The following is an 11839-nucleotide window of genomic DNA, read 5'->3' on the forward strand; positions in this document are numbered from 1 at the left end:
CGTTCTCATGTGCGCTCCCCCTCCCCCCTCCCCCCTCCCCCTCCCCCCTCCCCCCTCCCCTTCCCCCCTCCCCTTCCCCCTCTCTCTTTGATCTCAGGGGGTCCTTTTTGGAGTTTATTGTATATTATTGTACTTGGTGGGGTGTTTGGGGGATGGAGGGAGGAAGAAGAGCTTGTTCTCATGGGGTTTGTTGGTACCTTCAGAAACTTTTACCAAAGTCATGTTTAGCTGCTTGTGGTATAGCCCACGACCTACCCTGGGCACTGGAGGGCTGGGGCCAGGAGTCAGGCAGGGGTCTGGGCCACTGTGCCTTGTCAGCCTGACCTGGAGAGACTAGTCCCAAAAGTGGGTGCTGGAGGCGGGGGCTCTTCCCTTGGGGCTGGAGACTAGCCACAGCCTGGGATGAATTGAGGACCTCAGGTAGTTCAGAGGGAGCCCACAGGGCCGTGGCCATGCAGGGTGGCCTTCAGGGAAGGTGGGTATGGAGTGTGGTGGGTGGCAGGAAATGCAGGTGTGGCAGGGAGGGGGGAGTGGAGGATGGGAGCCATGGGCCCAGGGCGGTGGGGATGGAGGGTACAGGGAGTGGATGTGGGGGTTCAAGGATGTGTGACAGGGACAGAGGTGGGGCAGGCTGAGAGCTGGGCATGAAGGCAGTCACTGCCTGCACAGTGCCCCTCGACTCCCCCAGAGCTGGCCAGTACCCTAGCCCACCTTGAGGCTGGGCCATGGGGCCCCTCCCCTAGCCCTGCTGCAGCAGCCAGAGCAGGAGGGGGGTGTTTTCCTTCTTTTATTGGTGATGCATGCAAATCAGTGGACAAAACACAACGCGCACACAAAAGCCAACCAGCACCCAAGGTGAGGAACCTCCCTGGACATAGCTGGAGCAATCGAGACAGCCTAGGCGTCGCTGTAACCTCTTTCCACCCTATCGACTCCTGTTAACTCTCCTAACGTAGTCACAAAAGGCCGCATGTTTAAAAGTACTCTGCGTCTTCTCTCTGCCCCCCCTCAGGGAGGGGGGGTGGGGGTGGCCCCTCTCTTGCCCAAGTCCCCTTTGTGAGGGGTTGGGGCAGGGTGGAGGGCCAACAGGCCGGGCTCCACCCTAAGGAGTCCCAGCCATGGGGGCTTTAGCCCATAACCACAAGGTTGAGTGGCTGGTTCCAGGGCCAGCAACGGCCAGAGGCCTGCTGCCCAGGTGTGTTTTTATTTAACTTTGTTTTGTGATTGTGTGTTCACCTGCCCCTCCCCTTCAGTGTTAAGTGGGAGCCCTGGGGGAGCCTCTCCTCCCTCTGTCTCCAGTCACCAGCCGTCCTCCTGGACCAGGCAGAGGTTTGAGCAGGCAGACAGGAGCCTGGGGTGACCTGGCCCAGCCCACAACCCCTTCTCAGGCTGCCAGTATTGCCCCTTCCCTTTTTAAAATGAAATACCCTTGTTTGTAAATCTTTAGAAGCTTGAGAATAAAACCCCTCCCTTTTCTTCCACTGGGTCTGTGGCATGACCTGAGCCTCTGCAGTGTGTGGTATGGGAAGGGTCTGTAAACCCTGACCTTGGGGTTGGGGTGGAGGAGCTGGGGAGTGGTGCCACGCTGGTGGATGAGATCTCTACATCAAAAGGGAAACTGAGGCATGTTTGGGGCTTGGTAAGGTGGGCTTTATAGTGAATTGCCTGATACCAAGCAGGCACTGTAGAGGGATGCCTGACCCCAGCAACCACAGGTCCTGCTGGAGAGGAGCTCTTAATTCCTGGCAGGCCTTGGGTAAGGGCTCTGGTGTCAGCCCCTCAGCCTGCCGCCCCCGCTCTTTTGCCTCTGGGAGTGGCTGCCCAGCCAAGGACAGGGCCGCCTGCCCACCTGCTGGGCCTGGGTGCTGCTGGAGCTGGTGCCTCCGCTTCCAACCCCCCCCCCCCCCCACACACACACACACACACGGAGTAGCCAGTCCAGCATGCTGGGCCCCACGCTCCTGCTGCTGGTCCTGCTTCACGGGGTCTCTGCCTCACCCAGCAGGCCTCCTGGTATGTGGGGCTTGGAGACGTGTGCCTTTGTGCACCGATTCCTGTGCCACCCTTTCTCAGCCTCCCATGTACTGTGGGAAGGGGTGGATGGGTGGTCGGGTCTATCCCTGTCCCCCATTTCCAGGTTCTCTAAGATCCTCAGCTTCTTCAAAGTCCTCAGCAATCACCGTGAGGGTAAAGATTGGGGGTGGGGGAGGAGAGGGCTGTGCAAATGCTTTTAGGGAATGTGTGTGGGGCAGGGGATGATCCCGCATGTCTGAGAGACAAAGACCCAGCTGAAGGCAGACCTCTGTGTGTCTGTGTGTGCGCCGCCTGCACGTGCCATCTGGTTTTAGGAGACCCTTGTCTGTGCTCCCCGCTGCCACTGCCCTGAGCCTGGGAGTGAGGCAAAAGCCCCAGAACCCGGTGACCTGGCCAGACTTGGGCTGTGCCAGAAGGGCTGTGGGAGAGCACCCCTCCTACCCCTTCCCTTGCACCGCCCCCCGCCCCACGGTTGATGACAGCACCTATGTGCCCTTAGAAAGGGAAGGGTGAAGCCAACATTCCCGCGCCCAGGCTGACCATGCTGCAGTCCATAGCCCCTTGCCCCTTTCCTAGTCTGGGATATCCTCGCCCGTGGAGGGGGGGGCGGGAAATCAGGGTCCAGAAAGGGGAGTTCCTCCCCAGGGGTGCACAGCTTTGTGCCCAGCTTCAGTTGCTGGGCTGTGAAGTACCAGGGGTCTCCAGGGAGGACATGCTGTCCCAACTGGCGCTGAGCAAGGCGAAGAGCTGAGCGTTAAGAGTGAATCCTCCACTGTATCCATTTTTCGAAGCAGGTTAGAAAGTTGGCGCATTTACCCGAGGGAGTAAGGCGCAGCGGGTCCTCCCTCCTCTGCAACTCTCTCACTCGCCAGTATCCCTGTTCCCAGCTGCGCCCGGGCCGTGGTTTCGCGGACCCCTTTTCAGACTAGATCTATCGGATGCAGAGGATGACTTTCATCGCCGAGCGGGGCCTCTCGAGGTCCCGGCGAACAGCCGCGTGTTTGTGCAGGTGTGGACTGGGGCGCGCCAGGGCCGGGGGAGGGCCGGTGGGGGCAGCTGATCCTGACCGCAGCACTTCACCCCCTAATACCTCCCAACCCCATCTAGGCGGCCCTGGCCCGTTCCTCCCGGCGCTGGGGCCTGGCCCTGCACAGCTGCTGGGTCACACCGTCCTCGAGTCCGGCCCTGGGGCCCGCCCTGGCACTGCTGCGCGGTGGCTGCCCTGCCGATTCTTCGGTCACTTTCCCGCCACCACGACCCCGGGCCGCCCACTTCAGTTTCCGTCTGCACCCGGTCTTCAATGCCTCTGTACAGTTCTTGCATTGCCAGCTGAGGCGCCATCGCTGTCTCTGGGGAGCACACCAGACTCCTGCGCCTCTGGCACTGTCACCCCCGTTGCCGGTGCGCGGGCACACAGCAGAAAGTCTAGGCTCCTGGGGCTGGGCAGGAGCGTTTCCAGCATCTGAATGAGGAGCTCCCCGGAGTTTGGGGATCTTGGGGTCAGGGTGCCTTGGAGCTGGGTATAGGGACTTGGTCTCAGGCTGGTGGCTGGGCGCAGGGTGGTCGAGTGGCCCATGGGGTTCTACATAAGGGTTCCTCAGGGGACAGGGAGTGGGCACTGAATTCTCATGGACAGGGCACTCAGATCCCCTTGCGCTGGGCTTTGAGGTCCCTCCAGGGCCGGACGGTTGGATGAAGAAAGCCAGCAAGGGGCCAAATTTCTGGGTACCTAATGTTGGACTTAACAGGTTAGATGCTCAGAGAGCCGGGGTGTGTGAACTTAGAAGGACCGAAATTTAGAGTCTTCAGGAGCTGGGTAGCTGACTGCTTATATATCTTATGGGCTGCACTCAGGGACGCCCAAGGGGCCATATTTCCAGGGGTCTAGTGGTAGGGCTCCTGGTTGCAAAGAGTACTGTATACATAGATCTTTTGGGAGCCTTACCAACCAGCCTCCGAATCCCTGGACCCTCACGTCCCCGTCCCTCCCTTTCCCTCCTCTCCAGTGTCTGCCTCAGAATGAGGCATGCGCAGGCAGTGGCAGCGGCGAGAGTCTGGATGCTGACGGCCCCCACATGCATACGCTTACGCAGCCCATCGTAGTCACGGTCCCACGGCCACCCCTCAGTGAGCGTGTAGTCTTCCTCTGGGGAAGGTCTCTGGGACCAGAGAACTAGCGTGGGGAGGACCGCTGGGGTGCCGACCCAGTCTCAGCGTTGTACTCTCCGCAGGGCCACCCAAGGACATCCCCAGCAAAGCCGTACGTCCGGAGCCTCCAGTGCCCACCCCAGTGGCCCTGGAGCCCGCACCAGTGGTGGCGCTGGTAGTGGCCGCCTTCTTGCTGGGTGCTGCGGTGGCCGCCGGGTTTGGCCTCGTGTGCGCGCACTCAGGTACCAATCTTGGCCCGCCCGGACTTTCACTGGGCCCCCAGCCTATTCCCACACTTCGGGACCCAGGTCATTACGATCCCAGCCAGTGGGGGTTGATCATCCATAAACCTGCTCCATTATTCCTGCAGCAGCCCCCAGGGGACACCCCTGCACCAGGCCAGTGCTCAGCAACCCCTACTGCTCCGCAGCTTGCCTCTCCCTTCCAGCGCCCCCACCTCCTGGTCCACCCCCGAGAGCCTCGCCTAGCGACCCCCAGCCCCCAAGTCCCCAGTGAGGCAGGTAAGTGTGTGTGTGTGTGTGTGTGTGTGTGTGTGTGTGTGTGTAGGTGTAGGTGTAGGTGTAACGTGGGGCCCAAAGAGCTGGAGGGAGGTGATAATGACTTCATAGCACTTTCTCTGTTCCAGGCAGCATTCTAAATATTTTACACATACTGCTTCTCACTCTTTTGGCTAGTATCAAGTATCTAAATATTTCACATATATTAACTAATTTAATCCTCATGAAACCCTTCAGGTAGATACTATTATAGCCCCCATTTTAGAGAAGAAAAAATGAGGCACTCTGAAGTAATTTATCAAAGGCGACAAAATTTGGTGGAGCTGGGATTTGAATTCAGGCAGTGGGTCACCCGTAGTGGACTGCGGGCTCTGTATAGGACCAAACTAGGCGAGAATTCAGGATTCAGACCTAGCATCTTCACTCCTGCATGTACACTGATGGGGGAGGCCAATGATCAGCTGAGAAAGAGGTAGCCTGAGTAGTATGCGTTGTATCCTCTTCCCCTAGCGCAGCTGGATGGTGTGCCCGCAGGTCAAGCGCTGCACCAGGCAGACTTTCCTCAGACCAGACCTCGGACCCCACCGAACCCCGGACCAAGATCCCTGCGCCCCGCCCTCCTCACTTCTCCCACCAGGGCTCAAAATAAACAACTGGTCTGACCTAGAGTTCTGAAGTATGCATGTGTGCAGGGGTCGGGGGTGGGGGGCAGGAAGCAGAGGACTGGCAGGATTCCCAGTTGGAGGGCGGGGGCTCATAGGCCCTTTTGCTAAGACCCAAGGGGGTTTTGTCCCAAACAGAAAGGGGCACCAGATTCTACTAGGTTAAATTGTGGGTTTTTTTATTGTATTTATTTATTTTTAGACAGAAGGGAAATATCAGTACCACACATTGATATTTCTCTCCCTCTTTTAAAAATAAAAAGATTTTTAAAATTTATTTTTAGAGAGGGGAAGGGAGGAAGAGAAGGAAAGAAACATCAAAGTGTTTGCCTCTCACACGCCCCCTACTGGGGACCTGGCCTGCAACCCAGGCACTTGCCCTGACTGGGAATCGAATGGTGACCCTTTGGTTCGCAGACCAGCACTCAATACACTGAGCCACACCAGCCAGGGCTCTATTTTATAGATGAGGAAACTGCAACTGGGTACAGCTAAATCACTTGCTCTGAGTCCTCAGGGGCAACGCCACAGCCCAGGCTCTTGGCTCCGACTGGACAGTTGCCCTTCCTGCCAGGACCCACCCTTCTTCCAGAAGCAAAAGCCCACTGTTGGAGTTTCACAAAGAGTCCAGAAATGGAGAGAAGTTATGAGACCTGGTCTGGGATCCAGTTTACAAATGAAATAAAATGCGGACGGGGGTAATCACGTTGGTCCCTGCCAATACCGCAGCCAAAGCCTCCCCGTTATCCTATCCTCGAGGCTCCCCGTACCTCCTATCGCAGAGCTACGCCCCCGTCTGCTTCCGCTTCCGCTTGGTGCATTGTGGCCCCAGCGGCTTCCGTAGCTCCGCCCTCCAGAGAAGCGGGCCTGGAATGCCAACTCCTCCCTCTTAAGCATGAAACCCCCACAACGGCGGCGAGTTGCCCCGGCACGCTATTTGGGCGAGGTGACCCGCACCACTGTTTGGAGTGCCCGCGAGAAGCGGCAGCTGCTCCGACTACTGCAGACGCGGCGTGGCCAGCCGGAGCCGGACGCCGCCGATCTGGCCAGAGAACTGCCTGACCGGAGCGAGGCGGACGTAAGAGTGTTCCTGGAAAAGAGCGAGGCTGGAGTAGGACCTGCGAGGTGTCCGGGGCGGGCTCAGAAAGCTGGACTGTTGTCGGGGCGTGGGCCGGACGAGCGCGAGGCTGGGGGCTGGGCATATGTGTGGCTGAGGGGCGGGGAGTGGGCGGGATGAGCATGAGGCTGGTGCTGGACAAAAGCAAAACTTAGGGGCGGGGCGCACTCGGAGTAGAACTGACGGGGGTCTGGACGCGGCGCACGGGACGGGACGGGACGGGGCGTTTGGCGCCGCGACACTAGGCGCGAATGAGGTTGAAATAAGAATCGGGGAAATGGGGCGGAGTGCTAGAAGCGGGGAGGTGAAGAGAGTAATGCTTAGCATTGGCACGGACCCTGACTGCGGGGAGGAGTCAGACGAGCCTGGACCTTATCTTTTTATTAAGTCACATCTGGGCCTGTTCCCACATCCTGGGCACAATCTCTGTGGCCCTTAACGATGGGTTTGCAGGAAGCAAGGAGCAGTGGCCGGCTCTGGAGCAGTCTGTGGTCTTTGGTTTCTCTGTCCAGCCTTGGGTTTGTAGAAGGCCCGTTCATCATCTCTCTTCCCCAGATTCGGGATTTCCTCCAGCAGCTCAAAGGCCGTGTGGCTCGGGAAGCCATTCAGAGGGTGCATTCAGATGGCCCAAAGGGTCAGAGACTCCTGGAAACACAGATTCCGGCCCCCATCGAGGTGAGTTCAGGCAAGGCTCTCCAGGGAAGATGGCGTGGGAGTTGGGAGGATAAATTGGTCAGGTGATCCTCAGGAGGGGCAAGCCTTGGGGGACTCCTGAGGGTTGATCCCACGGCTGACCATGTACTTTCTGGTTGCCCTGCCCAGGTATGGATGGATCTGGCAGAGAAGATAACAGGCCCGCTGGAGGAAACCCTGACTGTGGCTTTCTCACAGGTACAGCCATCCCCTAGGCAGTCCAGGGGTGTTCCTGGGGACAGGGTCATACATATAAGAGTCTAAATGAGGTGGAGGTGTGTCCTGGGCCCTTTTTCTTACTGGTTCTGTGACTCTGGGCAGTCAGAAGCCTCAGTATCCCCCACTCTGAGGCCATCTCCTGTTTGTGACACCTTCCCTGGGTGAGCAGGCGGAGGTGGAGGGTTCAGTGCAGTTTGCAGGGCAGGGGAGTGGCTGAAGGGAGGACTTCTGCCTTTACCTTCCTGATCTCTCTGCCTGCCAGGTGCTCACTATCGCGGCTGTGGAGCCCACCAGCCTCCTGCAGTCCAAGCCCTCCAAGCCCACACAGGCACGTGGGAAACTGCTGCCCCTCAGTACCCCTAGCGGACAGGAAGACCAGAGCCCTGAGGCTCCTGGCCTCGCCCCTGAGGCTCCTGGCCTCGCCCCTGAGGCACCTTCTGAATTCCCAGGTGGCCTCTCTACTGAGGGAGACTTTGTAGTGGACTTTGAGAAGATCTACAAGTACTTGTCCTCCATGTCCCACAGCTGCCGTGGCCCTGAGCTTTCTGCAGCTGGTGAGAAGAATGAGGGGCGGGGGCTGTGGGGGTGGGGTCCCAGGCAGCAAACCCTGCTCTTCTCTTACCCTTCCCCTTTCCATCCATCACCAGAGTCAGCTGTGGTCCTTGACCTGCTCATGGCACTTCCGGAGGAACTGCCTCACCTGCCCTGTGCAGCCCTGGTTGAGCATATGATGGATACATACCTACGCCTGATGGCTCCCCAGTCTGACCCCAGCAGTGGGAACTTGCGACGAGGGCCTGAGGATTGTGGGACTGGCCCTAGGGGGCAAGAGGAGGCCAGCCAGGCTATTCCCCAGGCCCCTGAGAAGGCCAGGCATGATGAACCAAGATCTGTCTGGCAAGCAGCTGGGGTATGCCCCCTGAACCCATTCCTGGTGCCCCTGGAGCTTCTGGGCCAGGTGGCTACATCTGCAAAGTGAGGGGCCCAGCAGGCAGAGGACACACCAGACATCTGGTAGCCCCTGGCCCTCAATTCTGCTTGGGCTGGCACTGGATATGCATGGGGATCTGGTCATGGTGGAAAGTCCCTGACTGGGTGTGTAGTACCAAGTGGCCTTTAAGACCCTCCATACAGGAAGGGTCTCAGAAATGGAAGCTCAGTTGTACAGAAGTCCAGCCACAGAACTGAGGTGAGGGCTACCACATGGCTGGCTAAAAATCACCACTGGCACCTTCCCCCCTCACTGGCCCCTCCTGGCTTCTTGCATCCTGTGGCCTATGTCCTATGCTCAGGGGTCCCCAACCCCTGGCCTCAGACCTATATTGGTCTGGGTGGCCTGTTATGAAACAGGCTGCACAGCAGGAGGTGGGAGGGTGCCAGTGAAGCTTCACTCACATTAGCATTACCTCCTGAGCTCTTCCTGCCTTTACACTGTGCGCACCCCCTCTCCCCACCATCTGAGGAAAAATTGTATTCCGTGAAACTGGTCCCTGGTGCCAAAAGGTTGGGGACCATTGCTATAACTGAATAAAGTTGTCAATCTGTCTTGTTCTCTTTTCTCTGCGACTTAAAGTGGCAATGGGGGTTCAAAGTGCAGAGGGAGATGTCAGAGGTAGAGGTACGAGAGGCAAAGCTTAGGATCCTAGGGACCAAGGGAGGCATGCCAGGGAGGAGGGTGTAGTCACCAAAGGCTACCACCACCAGATCTGCTCTGAAGCTGCTAGGAGTGAGGTTTGGCTATGAGGGGACCCTTGGTGATTGATGGAGGGTCAGGGCCAACCTGACCCCGACAGGTGTCAGGGAAAGGTTTTCTGAACAGGGTAACCTTACATGATACAGATGACGGGGTGACCCCAGCAGAGTGAGGGTGTGTTAGGCAAATGATTCTTTGTACTTAACAAAACCCTCACCGGGGCCACCAGTGCACTCTGGGAGGGGTAGGCCGTATCACGTGAAAGGAACGTTCTTGCATAGACAAGTGGGCCTGTTGGCACTTAGCTATTTATATCACGCCTTCCCTCCCCTTTTGGTGTGAAGCCACTTCTGTCTGAAGTTCCCTTAGTAAACTCTTGATATTCTGGTTTCCCAACAGGGCAGCCAGGAGCGAAGCCCAAAGTTGGGGGGCCTAAGCATTAGCGGTGGGCTGTCAGATGTTGCAGATTAGAAAGAGGGTCTCCAAGGCAGACGTGTGGAAGCAAGGGGAGGAGGAGGAACAGAACTGAGTAAAGGAGGGAACAGGAGTCCCAGCTGCTTATGTCAAAGGCCCTGAATTCTTGGAGGTGCTATTAGGTTCCCTTGCAAGGGGTCTGTCTCCCCTCCACCAGCCTCTGAGGGTGTGGAGGGGAGGCAGGTTGGGAGGGTGGGGCAGGAATCAGATGTCCTCAGAACGGCATTCCCCTAGGCCTACCTAGTCCTCTGAGAGCTGCTAAAATGTGTTCCAAGTATGCATTCACTCAGCCTTCCTTTTATAGAAACCCTCACTTCTCCACACACGCATTGCACACAGCTCCCCCAGAGTGCACAACATGGGCTGTGGAGTGAGGCCAGCCCACTCCATGATCACACCCTGCCCCCACCAGACCCTGAGTACCCAAGTGCATGCGATCAGTGATGGTGGGAAGAAGGAACCAGGCAGGGTCAGAGGAGTTTGGGGCTGAAGATGCGGTCATCGCAGCAGGAGGCCATCATGCTCCAGGGCTGGTTGAGGGCACCCCACCCCAACTCCCCACTCAGCTAAGTCCATCTCACAGCCCCCGGAGTCTCCCCAGGCCAGGAAAGAGGAGGGTGTCTTGATTGCCTGGAGCTAGGGGAATTGAGGTGGTTACGCATCCATTCCCCAAAGTGTGGGTCTGGGTCTTCACAGCACTGGGCAGAAAGGCGCTAACTCCGCTCGTTCAAGTAAGCGCTCAACAACTTTTATTATCACTGTCAGCTCAGGCAGGTATGAGTGAGAAGGCATGGGGAGGGCGGGGGAAGAGGTCTTGGGGAGGGGGCAGGGTCGCCAGTGACTGACCTACGGGAAGTAGGGACTGAGGAAGGGGTGTGCCGATCTGGACTGGGGCTTGAGCCCCGGGTGGGAGGGAGCCTGCCCGCGCTTTCCCCCCACAGAAGGCGCCACGCATCCTGGACACAGCAGCCATTGTGATTCTTCAGGCTAGGTCCGAGGGAGGCTTGCGTGGGGCATATTGGCGTGCAACATCCACCCCGTGGAGCCAGGAGGGAGCCCATGCAGGGGCTCAACACACAGCGGGGATGTCGTAGGGATGGCCAGACGGGAGGGGAGGAAGGGGACAGAGCCCCCGCATCCAGGAACGGACAGACCACTCATGCTGGGCGCGGGACAATAGCAAAGCCACCTACACGATGGGGGCTCGGTTAACTTGGGGGGCCAGGACAGGGAGGGATAAAGGCACGAAGTGGGGCTCGGGCTTGCCGGGGAGGGGTGACGGGAGAGGCCTGAGGATGGGAAGAGCCTGGGCAGGGCGGGCAGGACTTCTCACGCCCTACCCTTGGGCTGAGCTCTGGGGTGGAATCCTGAGGGCAGTCCGGGCCCGCCGGCACCCCTGACCAGTGGAGGGCCACCTGGGGATGCCTGGCTCAGACCAGCGCGTAGTCGAACTGCCCACGCTCGAGCGCCTCCTTGTGGTCCGTCCAGGATGAGGCGGGCATGCGGCTGTAGGGGTCGAGTAGGATGCGCACGCAGCGCACCATCAGCAGCACCAGCACCACAAGCAGACAGAGAACGAAGGCGAACACTGTGCGCTGCTCGGCGTCCAGGCCCACGCCCGCCGGGGGCCCCGTCGATGGCGGCAACGGCTCGGAGGACAGCGTCCAGGTCGTGCTCATGGCTCACATCGCCGCGCGCCCTGTGGACAAGGGGTCGGCCCGGCGTGGGGCGTGGGGCACGGGGCGCGGACTGAGGTTCTGCCTTCCCACATCGCCTCCGACCTTCCTCTCCCCCCTCTCTGGTATCCGGGCAACGCCCATGCCCCCGCCCGTAGACACGCCACGACCACTACGCTGGGACCCAACTCTGCGCAGGTTGGGACGCTGAAAGCTTGGAGACGGAGCTCCGACCAGGCCGGCCAGCACACAACAGGTGCGACCGTGCGGCCAGGGTGCACCTCGGGGTATGGCCCAGCCCCTGCCCGCTGTCTTTGTTCTCTGCATCCCAGCGACCCCTTCCCCCACCATCCCTGCAGTTCCCCTCACCCTCGCCTCGACCACGATGGGGACCGAGCGCCCAGCAGCCGCGCTCTTCTCTGGGACCTGTGCCGGCTCTGCTCTCGGCCTCTCCTGGTGGTGACAGCAGCTGCAGCTGGTGTTCAGCTCACCCCACCCACCCCTAGAAGCAGCAGAGACCGAGGCGGGAGAGGCGCGAGCAAGCCGGCCGCCGCGGCTGTTTCCATGGCAACGGGGGCGGTGCGGTGGCGGGAATGGGGGGCGGA

At 59.2% G+C, this 11839-nt stretch overlaps 3 protein-coding genes across 3 annotated transcripts; 2 read left to right on the forward strand and 1 right to left on the reverse strand.

Annotated features, from left to right (window-relative positions):
* The first annotated feature begins 1904 nt into the window (after window positions 1-1904).
* On the forward strand, window positions 1905-5281 carry TGFBR3L (transforming growth factor beta receptor 3 like). Its single transcript, XM_071219240.1, has 7 exons — window positions 1905-2013; window positions 2907-3043; window positions 3142-3435; window positions 4041-4161; window positions 4266-4424; window positions 4553-4703; window positions 5211-5281. Exons 1-6 carry the CDS (start codon window positions 1944-1946, stop codon window positions 4696-4698), a joined length of 927 nt encoding a protein of 308 aa, XP_071075341.1. The 5' UTR covers window positions 1905-1943; the 3' UTR covers window positions 4699-4703; window positions 5211-5281.
* Window positions 5282-6190: 909 nt separating this feature from the next.
* On the forward strand, window positions 6191-8935 carry SNAPC2 (small nuclear RNA activating complex polypeptide 2). The gene is made up of 5 exons (XM_024560809.3): window positions 6191-6440; window positions 7035-7154; window positions 7302-7370; window positions 7654-7945; window positions 8039-8935. The coding sequence occupies exons 1-5, from the start codon at window positions 6258-6260 to the stop codon at window positions 8368-8370; spliced, it is 996 nt and encodes a 331-aa protein (XP_024416577.1). The 5' UTR covers window positions 6191-6257; the 3' UTR covers window positions 8371-8935.
* A 1349-nt stretch (window positions 8936-10284) lies between these two features.
* On the reverse strand, window positions 10285-11821 carry CTXN1 (cortexin 1). The gene is made up of 2 exons (XM_024560901.3): window positions 11604-11821; window positions 10285-11257 (listed from the first exon to the last, which is right to left on the reverse strand). The coding sequence occupies exon 2, from the start codon at window positions 11235-11237 to the stop codon at window positions 10989-10991; it is 249 nt and encodes an 82-aa protein (XP_024416669.1). The 5' UTR covers window positions 11238-11257; window positions 11604-11821; the 3' UTR covers window positions 10285-10988.
* Window positions 11822-11839: the final 18 nt, after the last annotated feature.

The sequence above is a fragment of the Desmodus rotundus genome, chromosome 9 (assembly GCF_022682495.2).
Source record: "Desmodus rotundus isolate HL8 chromosome 9, HLdesRot8A.1, whole genome shotgun sequence".
In the NCBI taxonomy this organism is placed as follows: Eukaryota; Metazoa; Chordata; class Mammalia; order Chiroptera; family Phyllostomidae; genus Desmodus; species Desmodus rotundus.